Source organism: Actinia tenebrosa, unplaced genomic scaffold (genome assembly GCF_029948245.1).
Source record: "Actinia tenebrosa isolate PJP-AT-01 unplaced genomic scaffold, QUT_ActTen_1.0 PGA_scaffold6__47_contigs__length_16458017, whole genome shotgun sequence".
NCBI lineage: Eukaryota > Metazoa > Cnidaria > Anthozoa > Actiniaria > Actiniidae > Actinia > Actinia tenebrosa.
This window is the reverse complement of record NW_028292583.1, coordinates 5,911,714-5,936,918: the sequence shown is the minus strand read 5'-3', so window position 1 is coordinate 5,936,918 and position 25,205 is coordinate 5,911,714. Positions and strand designations below refer to the sequence as shown.

The following is a 25,205-nucleotide window of genomic DNA, read 5'->3' as shown; positions in this document are numbered from 1 at the left end:
TTGATTAATTTTTGGTGAATCATTGTATATTAGTTTGGTGTCAAGTGAAAAACGGCTTTATTGATCCAGATTCCTTTGATGTCGACTGATCATCAGTTCGTTTGTAGCCCCTTCATTATTGCTTCTTTGCAACTCCAAGTTATTTCTTTAAGAAAAATTGACAACTAGAGACAACAATCGAATATTTTATAAGGATTTGTGTGGGGAAATATGTTAGATGTTGCATAATGTAATAAGCTGAAACTTTGCCTTCCTACTAATATCGAGGTGCTCTTTCCATTTTTGGTGTTCATTTTGACATAACGTCTCTTTTTACGGGGATGAGGGTCACGTGATCTACTGTTGCAAAAGGCCCATCATGTATTTTTTCATGCATTTCATTTACCAACCTAATCTACTATTAATAGCCCTTGAAAATGGGTGAGAAAAATTAAAATGAAAGGAATTTAACCCCCCCCCCCCCCCTAGCTAGCTTGTATATAGGATTTTTTTACCAGTTTGGTCTTGGCAAGGATTCATCTCATTAACCTTACCTCACACGCCTTGGCGCATTTCGAACCAAACTAAAGTGAATTGATATAGGTACAATTCAAGGTCAAATAGTAATGGAAGTTTTAGGTTCTGTAATTGTGTATACTCGCAATTTAAACTGCATCCGGTTACCAAAAATAGCCCAACCGGGAATGTACATGGTGCGCGCGTTAAGAAGTTTCCCTCTCTTATTTATGCTCTCTTGGTATACTTAAACACTGAAACACTGGCCTCTGGACTTTGGCTGGCAAGTCAGGCAAGGAGATTCTGCAGCAGATCTAGACTCGCTCCCTCCACTGCACATCAAGATATTTGCCTCTCTTAGATCTTCCGAATTCAGGCACTATCTAAAATAAATATAACAAGCCTAACAAAACCATCGAAGATGTTGAAGCTATGCATGGCGGTCAAAATATTAATGGTTGTTTGTAGTTTGGTGTTCGTATGTTTTGACTATACAACTTCTGCATTTCCGGACTTTATCCAAAGCAATGGTTTGGATATAAACGGGTAAGAAGTACAATGCATAGCCAATATGATACTGAAAAAAAACTCGTATTATTTTTTTTATTTTTTCTAACACTGAAGAACGACTAAAAAGTATTATTTAGTCTTTTTTAGGTATTTCTATTTGGTTGTATTTTTCGTTAATCTTCAGAAATCGAACAGAAAACTACAGGCGGTAACTAGTATTTTAAACACCTTGTATTTTTTCAGTTCCAACGTCTGCCAAAACCCTATCACTAAAACGATAAACATAAAAATTCTAAGACAACGCGAGCACAAAGAGAGGTATAATACCTCATGTTACAGCTTCATTGGCTGGTTGAGGTTCAGGCCTTGCACAAAGACGAGGCAAGTATTCAATTTGAATTGCTATGGCTTGCTTGTAATTAATTAAGATGAATTAAAGGATGGGATGATTTGGTTTTATTAAATTCTCATTGTCATTACACGATACTAGAGAAACGTTTCAAGTCATAAAAGGTTAGAAGATAATATAGGTAAGTTGTAGTGCTTGGGAACGAGGTTATTCCGGGCGAAAGCCCTTGGAATTAAATTCGGAAAAATTAAATCCCAGGGAGAATCCCAGCGAGGTCGGAAATTAATTTTTCCGAATTTAATTCCAAGGGCTTTCGCCCGGAATAACCTCGTTCCCAAGCACTACAATTTACCTATATTATCTTCTACTATTTCATTAGTGCTACGCGGTCCACATACTCTCATCTTTGCATCATAAAAGGTTAATTAATTATAAAAAATTATTGTCACAACTTTAGAATTCGTATGCAAAGTTTTTATCAACTGACTGTGCAAAAACTCTACGGCTATTCTCTCGACTGCTGTCATCAATGGGGGAAAATGGGCCAAAATGAAACAGAATGCTTAAAACGTGAGTAATACTGACTGAGCGGCATGGAGTATCACGATTTTAATCGTAATACTCCATGCCTAATTGTATCTTTTATAACTACAACAGCAGCCAACAGCATTCAGAAAAAAAGAAGCAAAACTAGAAATGAGAACAAATAAATTAAAAGACAATAAAAACCAAAAGGAATAGTTACACTTGATTGCAGAAAGGTTGTAGTATACAGTTGTGCATATATACAATTGTCTAATGAGATGGGAAAAAATGGAAAAAATCCTAGAATATGATTGTGTATATATTGAAAGTTAACAAAAATACTTTTATTCGGCTTTTTAATGCAAGACACGTCAAATACATAAGGTTGTAAAATATTGGACATTAATTAAGCTTATTTATTTATGCATTTTCATTTTTTTAGCCTAAAATTTCTCAAATATATATTTAATAACATCTCATTACGCTCAAATCATATTTTTCATTTTCTATACGGATACAACATCTCGAAAAGTTTTTTTTAAATTATGAAGGAACGGTTAAAGAGTTATTCATTTTTTTCACTGTTTTTACACCTAATTAGGTATTTGTATATATGTATAAATGTATGCTACAACCTTCCTGCAATTGAGTGTAAACTGATTGTATCATATATTATAAACGACAAAAATATCAACCTTATACTATTATACATCATTATTATTATTAACATTGATTATTAACAATAAGCTATGTGCGTCCATGGATGTAAACATGGCAAGTGTGTGGCGGCAAATACCTGTGACTGTGATCGAGGTTGGAGAGGCTATACATGCAGCGAAGGTAAGTGGTAACTCTAAAATACAACTAAGAAAGAGATTCATGTATAATCGATTAGAAAATCCTTTTGCCAATTCTTTCTTCCTTAAGATATCAACGAGTGTTATATCAAGAATGGCGGTTGTCAACAGGAATGTCATAACACGGAAGGCTCGCTAAGATGTACTTGTAGAAGAGGCTACATTATTGATATTAACGATCCCACACAGTGTTTAGGTAGGCGAATCGTACATGTATTCATAAGTTATCGTATTTATCAAATATGATGACGAGAAATCAAATTCCAACAAAACCAATCCAATGCAATTTTGCTGCAGCTGGTGCATTTCCAAAAATCTAGTGGCTCTTCACCACGTAGTTAAATCTAAATAGCAATTACATTTGTTATAATACACTCTACAAAATTACTCGATTCTGATTGGACAAGATGAGTACAATTAAATCCCAAATTCTAATCTGTATAGTAACAATTAAGTTGCTCAATTTTGTTGAGTGTATTATGAACAAAAAATCGCACAATTTTCTTGTACAATTCGGAATTTATAGATACTCGTGATGTTTTGAAAGTTCTCAAATTGAACTCGCCTAAAGGCTGGTCCAATTTTAAAAACTTTCAAAACATCACTCGTACCTATAAATTGCGAATTGTACTTGAAATCGTACGAATTCCTATACTAAATATATATATGTACATTATTTATATTTAGACATCAATGAATGCAAGATGTCTCCGCAACCTCTTTGTCTTTGCGCTAGCAAAGATTCACATTGCAATGCAACATGTGTGAACACTATTGGTAACTTCAAATGCGTCTGTCCTAAAGGGTACCAATTAAACAGGCCTAACACCTGCACTGGTTAGTGAAGTTGTCCTTGAGCTACACTATGTGCTATGGCTATTAATATGTATCGGTTTGCTTCTGTATTGATAGATGTAGACGAATGTCTGTCCAGCATTACTAACAACTGTCCACACAAGTGCGTCAACAAACCAGGAAGCTATGAATGTTCGTGCTTTAAAGGATTCAAGTACGATAAGAAGAACAGCATTTGCAAGGGTATGAAAGACGTAATCATCTTTATAACCAATCTTTCGATGTATTGATTTTCTTATGAAATTAAAATTTATTTGAATGGAATTGAAACTAAAATATATATGTCTTGATATTTTTTTCTAGATTTAAACGAGTGTGCAGACAACAACGGTGGATGTGATCACAGATGTCTAAATTTCTACGGCTCGTATCGTTGTCTTTGTAATCTTGGCTACCGCATGGCACCAGACCGTAGGAAGTGTCTACCATTTCGGAGGTAATTAAGTTGCTACCTGTTATCGTTTTTGTTTATATAAAGTTTCAGAAATCTTATACAATTTTAATAATCTTAAAAAATCTTGCAATTTTAGTAATCTTAGTTTCATATCTTTGTTTTACAGTTCGCGCTGAGCATCAATGACTAAAGGAACTGGATTTAGTAGCTTGTGTTCATGAGCCAAGATTGAGCTCTTTGTCAGAAATAAGGGTTAATAAAAATAAATAAATAGGACTGATTAGTACACATACAGTGAATTTTCCACTTCAAGCAACTCTTTATGTTAATATATATATATATATATATATTCGTATGGCAGGGTTCGTAAAATTACTTCTCAAACTCATTAATAATTTATGAGGGCAATGGCCAATGGCGACTTTGCATTGTAGTCACATGCACGCACCTTGACACTTGATCAAGAACGGATCAAGACACTCTTCACTTTTTTAGTCTCAGTAGATTCAAGAACAAATGAATTATGATGAGACTGAGAAGTAAGTTCAAAAACTCGTGCTTCGTGTTTACGACCTCGTGCTTTCATCGGTTTCTGGGTGTTTTGATGCCCTGATCAAACACTCGCACTCGTTTTTGATCTATTACTTAGCAATTTGATAATAAGATGCATGAAAGCATTTGTTTATTATATTGATCCCGCCGGGATCCTGATTATCCGCTTGAAAACGTCTTTATGCATAGAAAAGGCAAAGTGCCCGAGGCCTGAGAATGAAAAAGCCTGTTTGTTTTTGAATGCAAATATATATACCAAGGTAGCTTTTCGTATAGCATTGTGAGTCATGATATTTTTTTTCGGTAAATATTTCCACGTATGCCGATTAACCAAGTAGTAAAGTTAAACATTCAAGGCATGAACATGTAAAGTTACTATTCAGTTATACATAATACGCATACATAAATGATGAGATTACTCATAATTTGCTTACTTGCAAATTTTCCTTATTATATAATAGTGTTACGTTCAGGCAAATTCCGGTCAAGGAACATCCAAAAATGCAACACGAGTAGTATGATACCAAAACATTCGATATTTGAGAATACATAAGCTAAAAAAATGAAATTTTCACCTTTTTTGGCACTTAACTAAAAGGCGTAAGCCGACGTTAGTTGTTGTTCAGGCCACAGGCCAGGTTTGAGATTAAGATTAGTGTAATGTTTCAAATGGTCAAGTTGATCCCATTACATGGTATTTTTTTCCTGTTACATGTCTGTTAAAGACGTTTCTAGCAAGTTTAAACACTGAGATGGATGGTCGAGTCAGGGCTCTTAGTTTTGGCACAGTTCCGTATCTGCAAGTCAACTTAATCGCTTATTTCAGAAAAAAAGAAACCTACGCCCATATACACACAGACCAAAAAGCAAATTTAAAAGTAGCCTGATAAATGAAATAACGCAGACATTTTAACCATTTAATTAAACTGTTCTATAACTGTTTCTTCTTCACCTGTGCACGTGTTTCAAAATCTGAAAACAACAACAACAACAAAAAAACAACTAAATTAGTTGACTGGATTCTTCACGGCGTGCAAGCAAATCATGCAGACAGCCTAGAACCCAATCTGTGTATGAAGGTCAATGCAACAAAGCCAGTTGTTTTTAATCTTCGTCACAACGAATACTTCAATCGAAGGGGTCAATAACCTGAAATGTTTTGAATTTGTTTTGGAGAATTGTCAAGTTTTATAAATACCTTCTCATATATCAATATTAGTCCAAAGTTAAAAAGAGAAATTGCAATTGGTGAACATGCACGGTTTACCAATACATGCCTGATTGCACTGCAATTGCAAAAGGAAAGGAAATTTATCATCTGTTAAAAAATGATGCTCAAGATTAGGATTATCTTTCTTGGTTTATTCTTGGTTTGCTGTTTAATCCAAGTCTGTTCCAGAAAAGTTATCATGAATGGATTTCAATCACATGGGTATGGAATATTGGCAATAATACCAAGTTCTAACTATGTATAATATATACATACTGATACAAACTTTATTAACGCGTCAACCTTCTAGATATCATCAGTAACAGACAATTTTCAATTTATCATTAGGTATTGACTTTTATCTCCAGCTACTGTCAGCTATTGTTTCCTCATTTCAAGATTTTTTTTGGAGTCTTATTCATGTTATGTATCTCTCAAGCAGTAAACAGAAATAGTATTTAAAGCATACAGAACGACTAGACTTGCACCGAGTCGCACTCATTAAACTTATGCCTAGTGCAAGTGCGAAGCGCGAGGCAGATATGATCTTTGAGCAAAAGAGGGCTAGCACGTACGTCCTTGTGTTAGAGGCGCTAAGAGGGGCTTTGAAAAAATAAAAATCAAGAAAAAAAAACCTGATTTGAAATGAGAAAACTCGCATGAGGAGACAAGGCTTTCTCAAGGGGATTCAAATGGTTGTTTGCTTTTTGTAATTTGGGCACTTTTTAGAAAGTTGTTGTCATTTAAGTTTAAGGTAGTGTTTGATTCGAAGCGTTTATCGTTGCTCATTACGAAAACGAGTACCATCAGTACTACATATGGAACTGGCAACTGCTGGGTTTCCAAAAGTTGACGGTCATGCAAGTTTAAGCTCACCTTAGTCTACCTAACTCAGTGAGTTATCGTCATTCTTAGTACTTCGTGCAAATGTCCTAAGTAGTCAATAACTAACCTTGATTGTTGAGGGGCCACGCAATCCCCGCTCTATTGTTAATTTATGGCCAGCACCATCTACCACCTCCTTGGTAACCATCTACCTGAATTTTTGCTCTGCAATGAAAGAGGTACTTTTTTGTCTACGCGAGAGGGAAAGTGAGATTCATGTTCACAGTAGCTGATTGACGACGTTTTTAAATATTATGTTCTTACAGATCAAACGTTTGCAGAAAAACGATCATAGTAAATGAGCCTGTTTCCGTTTTTAAAGTGTCTCATTTCAGAGACAACAGACAGACCTCATGTGGGATTTTTGGCTTATGGCGTTGCACTAAAAGCAGGTACGGTATTTCGATATAAATCGGGCGATTATACTAATGTGACATTAGTCATAGTATCCGTTCATAATCATTTATGATTATTAATCATATAACCATTTATTCATCACTGTGAATTTTTTTATTCAATTTATTAGACAGCGTTGAATGATGGAGATGATTTCTCCATTTGTCTTGAATAATAAAAAAATGATTGCGGTTAGAGATAATTAGGCAGTGATGATATTTATGGTATATAAACTACTATTTTGATGACGTATATATTCTCGATTCAGGATAGCAACAAGGTCCAAGTACGTTATTCAAACAGTAGCAAAACCAGTTGACAGTCTTTACTGTTGTTATGGATGGAAAGCAACTGTTTTCGGCAACTCAAAAATCTGCAATAAACGTAAGTGTGCATGTTACTTTATATGATTCAGAAAATATAACTATTCTTTTCAACGAAGTTGTTGGTAGAAACAATGAGAAAAGAAGGGAGGGAGCAAGGAAGCCAGCAAGCCAGCAAGCCAGCAAGCCAGCAAGCCAGCAAGCCAGCAAGCCAGCAAGCCAGCAAGCCAGCAAGCCAGCAAGCCAGCAAGCCAGCAAGCCAGCAAGCCAGCAAGCCAGCAAGCCAGCAAGCCAGCAAGCCAGCAAGCAAGGCGCTATTACACGGAGCAATTTTCTCTGCATCTTGTCTCGCAACTTGCGACACAAGTTGAATGAGTGTTTACACGGTGCGACGGAGACGCAAACATGTACAATTGCTGCGACTTGTAACCTTTTCAATTGCGCTGTAGGTTACATGCTGCCATTACCCATTACCTCGCAACGCCGTTGCGAGACCAGTTGCATAGAAATTTGCTTCGTGTCATCGTGCCTTAAAAAAAGGGAGGGAAAGAAGGATGGATGGATGGATGGAAGCAAAAAATAAAAGAATACTTTTCTTCCCAATGGAGAAGAATACGAAACAGACGCCATTATGTAAAGAACGATCTTCAGTTTCTAATCTCTCTATCTATACATAAAAGAAAATTTCCTTTGTAGTTTCCCGCGAACATTGTTAACTAATGTCTCATAATCAATCTATTCCGTTATTTTCGTTACGAATAGCTATTTGTAGGCATGGATGCAAACATGGAAAATGCGTTGGGGCAGACAAATGTAAATGCTTTTCTGGATGGTCAGGTTATATGTGTGAAAGAGGTAATTACTTATGTATTCATATAGTATTGTACACTGGACGATCTTAGGAAAGGGGCTGTTTTTGAACGGAAACGGTGGTTTTTGGTTTGAATAATTCATAGCGGAAGACAAGGTGACATGGGAAAGGGGCTCACAACCATCTCTTACAAACTTTCCAATTCTCGTGCTCTTGTCATAAAACATATTGACTTTGAGTGATGATAAGGGTCAATTTGGTGAAAAAGGTATACCAAAGAAATTGCAAAATAGAGCAATACAGCGTTTTTGTTTATTTATTTATTTCTAGATGTGAATGAATGTTATCAGTCGAATGGTAATTGTCAGCACGTCTGTACTAACACCCCAGGATCGTATGTATGCGGCTGTAGAAAAGGATACATTCCAGATGAAGTTTCCAAGAACATGTGTATAGGTAAGTATTAAACAATGCAAGAACCCGTGGTTTTAGTTCCAGCTCAGATAAATCCCCTTCATTTGGTTGTTCATCACTTTTGGTGACCAGGGGAGACGTGTCTGTAGCAATTTGTGGTCTGTAATAGTTATGCATTATGGAGCAAAATAAGACAAAGGTAGACTTATGCAATAGTAATTTTGAAAGGAGGGAACATTGTAAAGCTTGATTTACATCAATAATGAATCACTGCATGGGAACGAGTCTCGCCAACGTAATTTTTTTCTGTTCTCAGCTTCAATCGAATTCAAGGAAGCTCTGAAATGTCTTCATGAGTAGAAAGGGCTATTAAAGGGCTTAAGCCAGTCAATCATTTTCATTTTTACAACGCTCACCGTGTAATTTTGTAAGTTTTTTCTTCGGCATTCATAGATTTGGACGAATGCGCAAACTTTAAAGAACCGCGATGTGAATGTGCCAATGGCCTAACTCCCAAGACTTGTGGAGCAGGATGTATGAACACAATAGGAAACTATAGATGTTCATGTGGAAAGGGCTATAGACTCATCCATTCTACACTTTGTGCAGGTATCAAACTGTTGTAGATTAATGTTACATTAATGGGGAATTATTTATATATAATAATAATGAGGGTCTTTATTAAATATTTTAAACAGACGTTAAAGCTTACAAAAATGATAATTATATATATATATAAATAAAGTAATTACAATTGCGATAAATACATGAAATATATACTATAATAAGATAAATATTAAAAAATGTTTCATGTTTGTTTTGACATTGTATCCACTATTAATAGTTATTTGTGGACGAAATACTTGAATGCCTCACGCAATAGTACTACACATTTTATGTAACAATACTTACTACCTGCCATTCAACTGTCCCCACTGACTATGTAGTTTGTGGAAAATACATAATGCTTCAACCAGTGAAGAAGTGATAGGTTCTCTATAGAAATTTTTCTTGTACTATTCTTACTATGCACGCATTTTATATCGATCAATCATCGTGAAATATCCCGTGTAACAATCCCAACCCCCGTCCGACTCTCCCCACTGACTTCTTTTCAGGAAACACTCTCTGAGTTTTCGAAGGAAAAGAAGAATGTTTTCTTCCCCTGAAGCTGAATTTCAAACAAAATTACACACCATGATAATCAGAAACGCATGAATTTTATCATTTCATAGTAAAATACAGGTTCCCTAAGCACATTAACCAGGAATATTTTTATTCCATATTTAGATATCGATGAGTGTCTCTCGCCAGTTACAAACAACTGCAAACAAAGGTGTTACAATACATTAGGGTCCTATTCATGTGATTGCATGAGAGGCTTAAGACTGTCAGAAGATGGAACCAAATGTAAAGGTATAATCTCTCTCTCTCTCTCTCTCTCTCTCTCTCTCTCTCTCTCTCAACATCGAGATTCCTCGTGTCCCAAAGACCGTGTACTATAAAGGGTCATTTTCATATAGAGGTGCGATGACATGGAACTCACTACCTCATAACTTAAAGTCGTCAATATAAAATTTAAATGAATTATTATCAGCCACGCAAATTGTCAATTAATTTTAACTATTTTTATTGAATTTATGTTATTTCAATCATTCCAATGTAAGTAACTTTTACATTATATACGGCTTTAATGTAAACTAGTTTCTTTACTTATGGAACTACCGTGTTTAAATAAAAGTGATTCATTAATTACGATTCATTCTCAGGACATGCATGTTGAGGACATATTATACGTCATCATCATTACCACCATCATCATCATCATCATTATTATATTATTACAGTGCGGACACTCTAACCATGAACATTTTTTGGCATTTTTTCTACACTTTTACAACTATCCAATCAGCGATCTCCTTCTTAAAAGGAATGAAACAACTTTTAGGCATCATCCAATCAGAACACACGATATAATTGATGTGATTTAGTTTTTCAGTAGTTCCCATGAGAAAGCTAAAAATAGAACTCCTAACGATTGTCGTGATTGGATAACGCATTAAATAAAGTTTGAAAAATGTTGAAAAAATGTCAAAAAGACCTCGAAGTGTTCATGGTTAGAATATCCGCACTGTAATATAGTTAAATATTATAAGACATAAACTATAAGTATATAATTATTAGAATAATAAACCTCAACCATATTTTGTCTTATAATTTCCATAAACATGTTTATGTTACAGACATTAATGAGTGTTCAACAATCAATGGAGGTTGTTCTCAAATTTGTCTAAATGCTTATGGTACCTTTCGATGTCGATGTCGTTTGGGATTTAAACTACATACAAATCGTCGAAGATGTATTGGTAAGTTTTTACTATAGAGACAACAAAAAAACGGAAATAAAATGTGTTTGCTCATTCCCCTGAGCTATACCCTGACATGACTAAAGCATTCGGAGATTTAATTATAACTGGAATTTTAGAAGTTGGTTTGCAGAAGGAAGAAAAGCCGGAGACCCGCTGAAAAACCCTCAAAGCACAGGAGAGGACCGAGATGTAGGGTTACGAGAGGTGCTCCGATCCCACAACCACATGCGACGAGAGGCTGCGCTTTCACAGCGCAAGCAGACCGCTGTGCCAGCTGTATCTTTCTTTTCTAATATGCCTCGGCGAGTTGTAATAACACGAACTAATTTTTTTAAAATCATTTTATTATTAATTTCTAGATGTTGATGAGTGTAGTCTGGTTACCCCTTGCCAAATGCAGTGTAACAACATTTTAGGAGGCTACTTTTGCTCGTGCCCAAAAGGATACGCTTTAAATAACGACAAATTTCGCTGCTCAGGTACTTTAAAAATATTATATGCTCTTCGTACCAGGAGGCGCTTAAGGCCGCTAGCACAGGTTATTGTTTCTAGCTTCTATAACAACCTTGCTTTTACTAGTTGATTGTCAGCCCTGCGCCAAATCTCCATTTGAAGAGAGTAAGCTAAGGTAAAACGCACTTTTCATAGTTTCTTCGTTGCTGACGAATTTCTATTTCTTTTTCCTAGATATCGATGAATGCGTCCGTAGCAATGATTGCGAGCAGCTGTGCGTGAACACTGTTGGCTCATACATCTGCTCGTGTAAACGCGGATTTCGCTTACAGTCATCAGGAAAGGTTTGCATAGGTGTGGCAGCCTCATTGTTCTATTTTTTATTTCTTTAGAACTGTAGTTTTTTCAGTGTTTCGAAATGCGATACTTTTGTATTTCTGTAGATGTGGATGAATGCAAGAATGGGGCCCACAAATGTGATCAAAATTGCCACAACGTCATTGGTTCATACGCCTGCTCTTGTGGGCATGGTTACAGACTAAATGCAGATAAGAGAACTTGTCGAGGTCAGTCTGCAAATTTTGAATTAATACTTTTAATATATTTCTCAAAAATTACACATTTTGTTTTAATAATTAACACTTCCATGAGAATTTGAAATCAATTAGCTTAATGCATTCATCATCAATATATATATATATATATATATATATATATATATATTTATATTCAATCACTAGCACTTCCATGTGAGTCTATCGAAAATCCTGTTCATGGTAGCATGAAGTGCAATGGCTTTTCTACTGGATCAAAGTGTTTTACAAAGTGTGATTCTTTATATGACTTGTTTGGTTCAAGAGAAAGAACTTGCCTTTCTTCGGGGAAGTGGGATGGCACAAAAACAGTATGTAAAGGTACGCGTGGTGGTAGCATAGTGATATAATTCAGTGAAAATTAGATAATGTTAATTTGTACTTTCTCTTTGACGTGATTAGTAATTTTAAAGGAGAACTAGCAATGCTTAGTGTCGTGTATGACGTCACATACACCTATAAAAATTCATAAAAATATAATACTTTCCAATAGAACATAAAGAAAAAAACTTCAACCAGTGATGATTAAACTCTTAAAAATTACTCCATTGAAGTTTCAGCCGAATTAAATTTCGGAAGTCTTTCGTGCTTTTCGTCCTGAAGAATGGACTTGGGAATTCTTGGAATTAGAATCATTGAGTTAATAATTGGGGATGATTTCTTTCTTTCTCAGTTAAGCGATGTACCCAGCTTTCCGCACCAGAGAATGCCGAGGTTGTTTTACCATGTAAAAAAGTATTAAACTCAAGATGTTCACTGGAATGTGAAAAAGGGTTGTACAGAAACAAACTTGGTATAGCAGCATGTGTGCTTGATAGTTCGTCGGAGTTTGCGGTCTGGAATTTGAATAACTTTACCTGCTCAAGTAAGTGGTATTACTAATTATTTTCCTACATGCTTTGTTAAGTTCGAAGAGTCTGTTGAAATAGCAGTGAATGGGGCATTCCCTTTTAGAAGAACAATTATATTTGATCTAATTTAACAATTAATAGGGGTTTTAAAATTGAATCTAAATTTTCAGAATTGAAATTTTGTCAACCCAACCCATGTCGTCATGGTGGAAAATGTGTTGTACAAGGAGAAGAGGGTTTTTTCTGTAACTGTGAAGACACGGGCTTTGAAGGTCCACAGTGTGAAACGGGTATCATAACCACGCCCACGTATCAAAGACTAAAAGTTAATAAAGAATCTAAAGCGTATTATTTGTATGCACGGCCCGAGGACAAGTTAACAGTTACAATCAGATCAACTCGAGCAATCTTGGTGAAACCACAAAGTGAGTTACGAATCTCAAAACTGTCTCGACAGGCAGCATTCACTCTTACTCCCAAAAAACCAGGGCTGCACATTATTGCATATACTATAGACGGTCAAGATGCAAAGTTTTTTAAGGCTCCAGAGGAGAACACGATCTTTGTTGGTCCCGATAGTGTCAGCAAGGATAACGTATACAACCGCCTTCAGATTTCGGAAGGGAATCTACCAGAAGGTTGTCATGAGTTGCCAAAATCTTTGTTCCAATGCAATGCACGTCTAACTTCAACTTTTCCTTGGGGTACTCCAAGTGCCACATCAACTGAAGGTATAGTTCACTTACGAACTAAGAGCTTGAACATTCCCATTTCACTCTTCGGAGCGAGCTTGAATGAACTTTCTTTTACAAGGGAACAGTTACTTAGTAAGATCGAAGAAACCTCCCTTCAAAACGTACCAGCTGGTAGTGACTTGTCCTTCGTAAGAGATGGGAAATGTCACTCCACTCCTATGAAAAAAAATTACTTGTTTGAGTTTATCCAAAATGATGCCTTGCCAAAAAACATCTTTAAGTCTCTGTCAAGTGTTCTGCCACAGTGGATTGAGTTGCAGCTTGATCAAAGTAATGACGTCTTTGATGTTACCAACCTAATGGTCAGTGTAGGTAAACCCATGAGCGATGGATCAGGAATGTGTGAACAGCTTCCAATATCTCCTTCAAGTATTTTCTTCGAACCTAGCATAGCATTCACTACTAAAATCGGCGATGATACAAAAGCGTTCAAATCAAAAGAGCGTGTCTGCTTGGCCCTTGATGTCTGTCAAAGTAAAACATTTGTTGGCCTCTCATCAAAAGCACGGAAAAAATTTCATCAAATTGAAATATTTAGGGACATGGACAAGTCTGGATGGAATTTTAGCATATCAAGTCTTGGAATTCAGGATCCATCAGCAAAAGCTAAAGATAGTCACTTTGACGTATGGATGAAGAGCAAAACACAAGTTCGCATATCAGGACCTCAAGTCAAAGTTGCTTTTAACATTTCAGGGAATATTTTTATGAAGTCTGGATGCGCTAGCGAGGTGAGATATTGAAAAATAATATTATAGACTTATGATGAAAATTAACGCTAAAATCCGACGTTTCAGAGTCATCTTGACTCCATTATCAAGGTTTAATAACGAAACGTCGGATTTTAGCGTTAATTTTCATTATAAGTACATTTTCAAAATCTGTCTTACTTAAATATTATAGACATCAACAATTATAACAATTAGATATTGGATGAGGTTGAGATTTATCATTTATCAAAGCCGTGCGACTGTGTTATCTGCCGAAGCCGTAGGTTAGGTGTTCTACAGGAAAAATTGCAGATGCATTTATCATATATAGTTTACACGCTATCGAGAATTACAGGAAAATTCTCAGCCAATCAAAGATGAGAGATAGTGGGTACAATGTACAATATCATCAAATATCTCTTAAAGTGATAAAACTCACTACCATTTTCATTGTTCTTTTAGCTATTCTCCAGACAATTTACCTGTAAACTATCGGGTTCTGCCAAAGGTATGATCCAGATGAATACCCTGCTTAAAATTGGAGATTCTCATGAAACATTAATGAACTTCAACTCGAAAATAATTTCCGGAAAATTCGTCTTTGGTGGTAAGTCATGCAAGATTTTATTTTGTCAAATGTTGTGTTAATGAAAGTAATTGATAATATCCATTTATATTTCATATATACACTACATGGGCGAAGCAAAGTGCCGCAAAGGCCCTTTTGTTTTGGCTAGAGGTTCCTCTATCGTCGAAGTGTTCTGCTCGCCCTTTCTGAGATTATTGTTATTTCTTAAATTATTAACCTTTGTGAAATTGGTTCTGAAATTAGGGGAACAAGAAAAGCAGTGCCCTAAAAAACACCAGGGTATAGAGCTGCAGCTAGAATCATCAAAGAATCCTCTACAAGGTTCAAGACTGTCACCATTTATTTTTCCATTTCGGAATTCGAAAAGCAACAAATACGCAATGGACATTAATATTACCCACAGCATTAAAGGCGGAGGTAAAACCGACATACGAATCCCACCAGGGCTGATAATGAAACTGAAGGTTTTGGGATATGCTGCTAAGGAGATCTATTCATTAAATATCCATAATGAGGCGCCCGAATTAAGTGCAGATGGAGCAGAACTTCAAAAATATGCCAACAGTATGAATACTTTGGTAACGATAGCCAAGTCTATAATCAAGAATAACAGAATTCTAAAAAACAAGAAAGCAAGGCACTTCGAAAATATAGTTAAAAGCTTGAAAAACCAAATTGAGAAAATCTTAACATTGATGTCGACACTTTCTTTACGCTTAAAGGCAGCAATAATAAAAAATCAACTTGAAGTCCTCAAAAGTGACTTAGACGCTTCCAAGTCGTTAGATTATGATGCCCAGCGATCCCCTGTCATTCAAAACTTTAATGGTATTTCTATTGGCATGTTGTCACAAGTCTGTGTAGGCTGGTTATGTGTACTGAATGTGAGGGCAAAGATAACTGCGAATAATGATGCAACCTCGAACTCTTGCCAAACGAAGAAAAGTAAACTTGCACTACCTAAAAATAACATCGTACCATCTTTGCACTTATCGCCATCTAGGAATGTTCAGCTTGGAAGACTTTTCCAGATCAAAAAGGGAGAAATAATACAATTGGATGCACTAAAAAAAAGTATGCGATTTAAAGCTATGGTTACCTTGTTTGGAATGAAAAAGGTAGTCATCCTTAACATTACAAACCATGAAGTGAAATTCAGAGCCAAAGGAAATATTTTCAACAAGTTCGAATCAGTGATAAACGTGACTGCTTATACCTCAAAGGTTGACGATTGGGATTTATTAGTTTTCAACGCAAGTGGGAAAATGGGTAAGGGCTCTCAACTTCCGAGGATGCTGGAAAACTCAATCAACCAATATGCTATCATATTGGTTCAAAGAGCAGACAATAGGATAAAAAGGGCAAAGAAACTTTTAGAAGACAAAATTGCTAAATTACAAGATGTTACAAAACTAGTGAAATCCACGCTGGGAAGGCTTAATGAGGCAAGAAATAAGACAATCCATTTTGAAAAGTTGGAAAAGCAAGCAATTACTAAATACGCTGAATACTCAGAAAAATTCGACGACGTTTTCCTGAGACATGCGCATCAAATAGAACAGTTCAAGAACGCAACAAGATGCAATCTAATAGAATGCAAGCCAGAATGTAAAAACGTCTGCGTTCCAGGCGTGTGTTGGGAGAGAGCAAATGTTACATACCAAAAACAAGACTGTTTTACTGTCAATACGATGGTCCCCAAATTGTTTCCTACCGTGATTTCCTACATGGTTGATTACATGACCACTCCTACTATAAGGAGAGACGTAGGCAAATGCAAGTCATTTGTTACTGCTTTTCTGGAAGGCACAATTACATCAGTATTAAGTTTTATTGGTCTGGGAAGAAAAAAACGAAGCCTTCAGGAAAACTTGTTCCTGTCGAATAACGCCTCGAACGATCAATTTATGATCCCTGACTTCAATGAATACCTTAAAGCAGAGAACCCCAAGTTACCTAGTGACTTCGACATTAACGTTGAGCTCAGAAAGCAAATTCCAAATCTGCCTAAAAACTTCAGTATGAACATGGCTCTTCGCCAGTATATCCTAAGGCGAAATACAATTGACGTGAATAAAATATTGAAAGAGTATTTCCCAGCACTTTCACCTGACTTTGACGTTAATAAGATTTTGGATGAAGTCGTGCCAGAATTTAAAAAATCGTTCAACTTTGATACTCTGTTAAGAGATGTTGTTCTTGAAACTCAAAGACTGAAAAAGCCAATTGACTTTGAAAAGGTGATAAGGCAAGCAATACCACAAATGGGAAAGGAGGTCGACCTTGATAGATTTCTGAAAATGCATTCGCCGGTATTAAGGTCAATAGAAAATATCACAAAGCTTATTCAAAAGAACTTAAACGACATGACATCTTTCAAGCTGAACACCGAATTGCTGAAAACGTTCGATATCGCCAAGATCATCAAAAGTAAACTTCATGGTACTGATGAGCAGGTCAAACAGCTCCAAAACGTAGTTCTAAACCTTGTTCGGTCATCAAACTTCAACAGTTTAATTACAGATGCTTTCAAATCCAACTTTGCGAATTTGGATGATATTGATTTGAATCAATTGATTGGAAGTGTCATGGGAGAAAACGACTTTGATCTACACACAACTTTAAAGAAACATTTTGCTGGATTTGAAAGAGGCCTAAATCTGGAAAGGCTAATCAAAGCTGAACTACGACGTATGATAACAGTTGATGTCAATAGTTCAAGATTAGGAGAGTTACGATTTGAAAATATGATAAGGAGTGTTTTGCCTATGATTAAAAATTTCGACGTAAATCGTATTTTTGCGACAGCCTTTCCTAATTTGGAGAGAAAGTTCGACGTGAATGAAATTCTCAAGAATGCGATTCCTGTCCTAAAAATGTTTGGGGATGTAGATATAAACAGTGTTATCTCTGGTCTTTCTCCGAACTTGGCAAATTTTGATATTGACAAAGAAATGAAGACAAAAGTTCCTGCCTTGCGAGGAGGACCTGAAATCGGCAGATTAATAAGCGAAAAGTTGAAAGACCAATTTTCCCCTAAAATTGAAAAGCTTCTTAACCTACTTCTTCCAGTTTCTCTTCCAAATGTAACCGACATTTTCAAGAGTATCACTGGCGAAGATGGTTTGAATAAAATCCAAAAGCTCGTAGATGTAACCAGAAGGGTTGTTGGTGTCTTTAGTGGTACAAATATGACAGTGGATGGTTTACTGAAAAACATGCCAAAAGTATTGGGAAATCTTTTCCCCGAAAAGGTGAAAGAAATAAGTGAGGACCTTTTTGGTGTAATCAACGCTATACCAAATGGATTAGGCTTCAGTATGGCTAAGGGATTTGTCAATGCCATTGCGAACTCTGGTTGCAATCATAAGTATGTTGAAGAATCTGGCAGTACTGAAGCGCTCAGGTATGAGCAAAAAATCCCAATACTTGATGCAATAAACGTAGTAGTACGCGAATGGCACTGCAGTAACTCCAGACCTGTTAGTATAACTTCGAATGGTTTCCACGAGCCAAAACATTGTTGTAGAAAAGATATTAAGTGCGTAAAAATACAGGATCCAAATTGTCTATCTAAGATCCAGACATGCTTGAACGTAAGAAAGATTTACTTCAATATAGAGCAAAGTCTACTCGGAGGATATTCTGCAGAACTAAAAGATTTGCAAAGCGCAGAAGAAGAACTCATTCGCATTCAATCAGAGCTTACTAAAGCCAAACTTTCAGAACAAACGGCATTCCAAGCCCATCAACCTGTCGATGCTTCTCGAAAAAAACTTATTGCCCAAGTTAATACAAAAAATAATTCTCTGTCTAAATTGATAGCTATTCCGGGAGTACGTTTAGGTCTCAAGATTAAGACTATTTTTGGGCAACCCTTTCGAATATCATCCCTATCTTTCCATACAGTAACATCATCGCTGTCAAAGTCGCGCCTTCCTTTAAAAGGAACAGTAACAACTAAAGATGGACCTGACTTAACATTCAAGGTTATCATGGATTTTAAGGATGTTAGTTTATCAATAGAACAAGCTACAAAATCAGTCATTAAAAAACTTGCACAATCCATCGAAACATCAAGAAAAAGAAGATCGATATCAGCTAATTTGGAGTTTTCAAATGCCATGAACGTATCAGAGGTCTTGGAACATGATAAATGTGTAATGGCTCAAAACGCCAGCCACTTCTTTCGTGACATACTAATATCGCTAAGACGTCTGTTAGATTCTAAATACACACACGATCGTGATATAGCAAAGGAACTAAATTCCCTTCACGAATTCAGAGGACCCAGTGAGTCTTCATCTTCTGAAGCCTTTTTGGTGAATAGCTACAACGAGCTAATATCATTATACAAGGCCCAGCGACGCAAACTGGAAACGACGTCATGGAACGAAATCATAAATGATTGGAAGAATTTTGTCGAGAACATGACAGAAATCCGTCATATGAAAGATTGCGCTGGTGCCATTGACTGCGTTGAAGAATTTGGCGAGGTACTAGACGAAATGTACAAGCCTTTGAAAAGTAATGCCCAAGCTAAAGAAATACGAAGTGTCTTACTCAAGCTTGTTAAGGGTATTAAGGAACTGCTAGAAGAAGACGTATCGACAGAAGAGGCCAAATCGAAATTGCCTAACTTATTGTTACTTCTAAGCAAAATGAATGATTGGAATATCCTTTGTGGTGAGAAGCCCAAAATGCTTTCGACTCAGCACCGAAAAATCAAGCGCCTCATAGGAGAAAGCATTACGATTCCATGTAATGTAAAAAGCCAGACAAAAGTGATTTATACATGGAGAAAGGATAATACAATCTTAAAGGTTTCTGACAAAAGTGATGATCTTGAATTACGATTACTGAATGAAACCAGTCAAGGATTGTACAGATGTGAAGCTGCAAATCACAAGGGAAGTACCTTCTCAGGAATAACTGCGCTAGTCATACAAAAAAAGCCAACAATTGTCGAGCATCCAACAGATGTACAAGTTCCTTTGAACAAGCAGTCAGGGGTTACATTCTCGTGTGTGGCCAGTGCAAAACCTTTGCATCAGAGAGATTTGCCAAATATTGCATGGTTTTTTCAACCATTCTTTTCTAAGTGGTATGTGGAACTGACCAACGAGAACGGTAATCTGTTGTACGTAGTTCCAGATAAAGTAGAAAAAGGTGGATACTACTATTGTGAGGCAAGCATACGTAATGAAAGAATGAATTATACAGCTGCAAGTAGAAAAGCAAGGCTAGATGTGTTAAAAACCACACCAAGCAATCCTAAAATTGCTGTTATCTTCAATGCTACAAATGGTTGTGTTAAGCTTAACACGAGCTGTAAGGTAGAAAACGTTTTGCATATTCCCACTCGAATGGACATAACTTTGAAGAATCATCTGATAAACTTAGTAACTACAACAGTGGGTGTCCCGATAAAAAGTATTTCAAATATGAAATACATCCCGATTTCAAAGTCTATTGCAAGAATATTTTTCTATGTCAGTGATGAGATTCGTTTCAATCAAAACGACCAGGAAGCTGATGAGATAGTAGAGGTGTTTGCAGATGCACGTCTGAATCTTGTTCGAAAACTGAAAAGGTTGACGCATGCTTTAAACGGAACGGTATTGACGACAGCTAATCCAAGAGCATCCGTCATTGGTCTTGCAAATACCCTCGAGCTTTTTTATGTGAGCCCAGAATGTCCTCTTGGTCAGTACTTAGATGACAATGGATATATGTGTGGTAAATATTCTTTGGTCACTTATTATTAACAATTAAAATTCCTGCGTTAATTATATAAAGAGCGGATGACGATCGAGTTCATGGCAGTACGCAAATTCTATACTCTGAATTACAGTGCTGTAAGTGTATTATTTATTAAGGACAAAGTACCAAAAACGAGAGAAACTATGAATAAATTTGCTAGGCATCATCATTATCGTGTGTCATCATCATGTATCATCATGTATCATCATCATGTATCATCATGTATCATCGTCATGTATCATCGTCATGTATCATCATCATGTATCATCATCATGTATCATCATCATGTATCATCATCACCATCATGTATCATCATCATGTATCATCATGTATCATCGTCATGTATCATCGTCATGTATCATCATCATGTATCACCATCATGTATCACCATCATGTATCATCATCGTGTATCATCATCATGTATCATCATCATGTATCATCATGTATCATCATCATGTATCATCATCATGTATCATCATCACCATCATGTATCATCATCATGTATCATCATCTTGTATCATCATCATGTATCATCATCATGTATCATCATCGTGTATCATCATCGTGTATCATCATCATGTATCATCATCATGTATCATCATCATGTATCATCATCATGTATCATCATCATGTATCATTATCATCATGTATCATCACCATGTATCATCATCATGGATCATCATCATATATCATCATCATGTATCATCATCATGTATCATCATGTATCATCATCATGTATCATCATCATTTATCATCATCATGTATCATCATGTATCATCATCATGTATCATCATGTATCATCATCATGTATCATCATGTATCATCATCATGTATCGCCATCATGTATCATCATCATGTATCATCATCATGTATCATCATGTATCATCATCATGTATCATCATCATGTATCATCATCATGTATCATCATCATGTATCATCATCATGTATCATCATGTATCATCATCATGTATCATCATCATGTATCATCATGTATCATCATCATGTATCACCATCATGTATCGTCACCATGTATCATCATCATGTATCATCATCATGTATCATCATCATGTATCATCATCATGTATCATCATCATGTATCATCATCATGTATCATCATCATGTATCATCATCATGTATCATCATCATGTATCATCATCATGTATCATCATCATGTATCATCATCATGTATCATCATCATGTATCATCATCATTGTTGTTTTTTATCATCATCTGACCATTGAAATTGTTGTCTTATAAACTATGTTTTTAGTCCAATGTCCACCAGGAAAATTTAAAGAAAACCTAGAAGGAGAATGTAAGCCATGTCCCATTGGAACATACCAGCCCAAACCAGGTCAAGTCACCTGTCTTAAATGTGATCAAGATAAGACAACTTTGCAGAGAAGTACCATTGAAGAATCACAATGCATCGAGAAAGGTTTCTGTATTACATATTTTTTATGATTTTTACAGTTTTAGTTGTTTCATAATCATAATCACAATAAGTGCAAATATGATGACTCCACTCAGCTTTTAAACTTCCGTGGATTTTTGGAAGACTTTTACGGAGCTGAAGAAGCACCTACACGATACCATGATATTACTGGAATTACTTTCCATTGTCTTCCAGTAAATTATCTGATCATAACGCTTAGTTACGGTTACGCTAATTAAGATACGGTACGGTTACAGAAAGAGCTAGAAAGGTTACGAATTTTCAATATTGTTTCCCACTCATAGGAAAACCGCTCTTTTTTTTTTTTGCAAACTCCTCTTTATAAATATTAACCAGTGACGGATCTAGGGGTGGGTTTTGGGGGTTGCAACCACCCCCCCTATGAGAGCAATCGTGATTTTTTATTATTATTTTCATGACAACACTAACAGCATCGCGAGTTTTATTAAAACAGGGGTGCCGAACACATTTTGCTCGCTTTTTTTTTCTATACCGTGTGTGGGACCTAAAAACAACCATGCTTGCCTGCAGCAAATAATTATTATCATAAGACCTACTTCCGTTTGGGAACCCTGTGCTACTCTCCCGCCAAACAAGTACCTCAACCAATGCTACAACCCCCCCCTTTGAAAAAATCCTGGATCCGCCCATGTTAACGACTTTAAAATGGCAGCCACTGATGGTAGCCTAAATATATAAGGATCATTTGTTTATGCCATTCTACTTGCGATAAAAAGAATACAAAACGTTACATTATTTTGAGTGTTTAATAACCAAGCTTCTGTACGTATTTTCCTCCTACAGCGTAAAGAAAGACAACGCCAGGAAAAAGTTCAGTAACCGTATAGAAACGACGAAAATTAAAATCAAATTGTTTTGTAACAAGTTACTTTATTAGCCATTCCGAGGTGGAAGGAAAAAAACTGGAGTTTACATTGCAGGGTATTGTGGGACTGTTTTAAGGGACGAAATAGACGCCATCTTGGAAATATGCCTTTAAAACAGCCCCAAAATGCACTTCAATGTCAACTCCAGTTTTTTCCTTCGACCTCGGAATGGCTAATCATTAGGATTTATAACATGTAATGTTAAGATATATGCTATTACGTCAGAAATTATATTTCCATAGGTTTAGGTCTCAAACGTTGTCACTTCGCGACCGAATGTTAACCATTCTTATAACCAAATTATGTATAATGTTTCTTTAGACCCCTTTCATGTGACGTCAAAGCAAGGGGCGAGGGGTCTATTGTATCATAAAGGTATCGAGCGAGGGTGATTTCTGTCACTCTTTAAAAAAAAAGAAAAGACAACGCCCTTAAGGGTAGGCTCTAACTAATATATAGTTTTATATGTTTCCCTTTTTTTGGTTTGCATACTTTAAAAGCCAAACTTTATTTTGTTTAACGAATATCTTTTGTAGAAGCATGATATATAACGTTGGCACAAATAATAAATGTAAATTTAAAGATTTTTGAAAGTTTTGCGTTGCGTTGTTGTTTTGAAGTAAATAGTCGTTCATAATTTTAGTCATGAATCGAAATTAAGCGCACTACTAGTCAAACGCCACGCAAAATTAACAAAAGGGAATGGATTGATCTAACTCAGTGGATGTGATTGGCATTTGCGCATCTGCGTATAAGAAAAGCTAAGAAATCAATGAATTAATTATCGCGTCCCACATGGAAAAAAGATTGCTAATCTATGAGTACCAATGGCTTTCCTATTTCCAATTAAATTATTTTAGATAATGAGTGATATGCTAGTATAAACTAGAAGATAATACTATTAATAAATAAAACCTTATAATGTTTTGATTTGTAAAAGAAAGAAACAAAGCATTTAAAATAATTTTTGTAAGTTTTTAGTTTCTATTTAAAAAAATTAAAAGTAGCGAATTCAATATTAAACAATTGAATAGATTAATAACGGTTTGGGCATTTTCACGTTCAAGGGTAACAATAGATTATATTATTATATAATTACCTATGAAATATCTATTTTTCTCTATTTCGTAAAATTGATATCTTCACACGTGAAAATAACATGTTATTTTCACGTGTGAAAATAACACCATTGCGATGGCTATTCAAAAATATACGGAAAGAATTGCCTGAAAAAGCCAAAACATACTTCATTGATAATTTTATAATAAACAGAATATTACATGGGCGCTTGGAGATACGCAATTTATCTTCTCGTGTTGAAAATCTCTCACTCGTTCGCTGCGCTCACTCGTGAGAGATCTTTTCAACACTCGAAGATAAATTTCGTATCTCCGCGCGCCCATGTAATATCCTCTATTTATCTAAGGTTTAATGTTTTCACATTTCAGACCATTTTTTATAATATAATAATAATAATAATAATAATAATAAATATTTATATAGCGCCTATCCAAATCTGCTCTATGCGCTTTAAACAAAAAGAAAAACCACAAACTGTGGTAGGCTGTGAGCTTTGCTTGGCGCCTGCATTAGAAATGATCTTTTGTTTGATCGAGTTTTAACCATATCATTGTCTCTAATAATGTTCAACATTTAAACAAGAAAACGATACTCTAGGAAATAACACGTGGTCCGCTGAAATGGGAAAACATTATGCCCAAGGTAAAGAGGTGTAGTATTGGGTATGATTGTTTTGACAGTGCCGAGAGGCATATTGACGTCTTTTTGTAAAAGGTAGATGATAACAATAAACGATAGAGTAGAGATAGAGTATTGATTGTTTTTTTTCTAGAATGAGAACAACGTGGAAACTGGATTTTGAATGAGCTATAATCGAAATATATTTGAAAATACAACCAGTCTTTCTTAAGTTTCTCCAGCCCTTCTCCACTTTTAACATGATTCTTCCCTGCGCTGAAAAAGTAGATTTAATTTGGAAAGTTCTGCGCGCCGACAAGACGCGTGAAATGAAATAAAGCACTTCCCACATGGAAAAGCCGTCAACGAGTTTTGTTATGTCCCACACTCTTATTCCCATGGGAATGGATGCATTTTCAATTGATATTTTATGTTATTGCTTGGCCCTTGCTCGCGCAAAATGCGTTTTTTTGTACAAAATCGTACATCCCACAAGGATAGTTAG

General features: G+C 35.9%; 2 protein-coding genes across 2 annotated transcripts in view; one reads left to right on the top strand and one right to left on the bottom strand.

Annotated features, from left to right (window-relative positions):
* Positions 1-6,904, bottom strand: part of LOC116286653 (uncharacterized) — a 33,158-nt gene extending 26,254 nt beyond the window's left edge. Inside the window, exon 1 of the mRNA XM_031693217.2 lies at positions 6,700-6,904. The gene's annotated coding sequence lies outside the window, so the exon portion shown is untranslated. The remainder of the gene's footprint in view (positions 1-6,699) is intronic.
* On the top strand, positions 655-24,830 carry LOC116286652 (uncharacterized). Its single transcript, XM_031693215.2, has 26 exons — positions 655-1,041; positions 1,249-1,386; positions 1,812-1,924; positions 2,627-2,719; positions 2,807-2,932; positions 3,424-3,573; positions 3,649-3,774; positions 3,895-4,027; positions 5,865-5,969; positions 6,899-7,024; positions 7,297-7,412; positions 8,114-8,206; positions 8,493-8,618; positions 9,030-9,185; positions 9,867-9,992; positions 10,820-10,942; positions 11,305-11,424; positions 11,633-11,752; positions 11,842-11,964; positions 12,139-12,312; positions 12,665-12,856; positions 13,013-14,328; positions 14,770-14,914; positions 15,140-20,635; positions 21,930-22,097; positions 22,920-24,830. The coding sequence occupies exons 1-26, from the start codon at positions 917-919 to the stop codon at positions 22,922-22,924; spliced, it is 9,834 nt and encodes a 3,277-aa protein (XP_031549075.2). The 5' UTR covers positions 655-916; the 3' UTR covers positions 22,925-24,830.
* Positions 24,831-25,205: the final 375 nt, after the last annotated feature.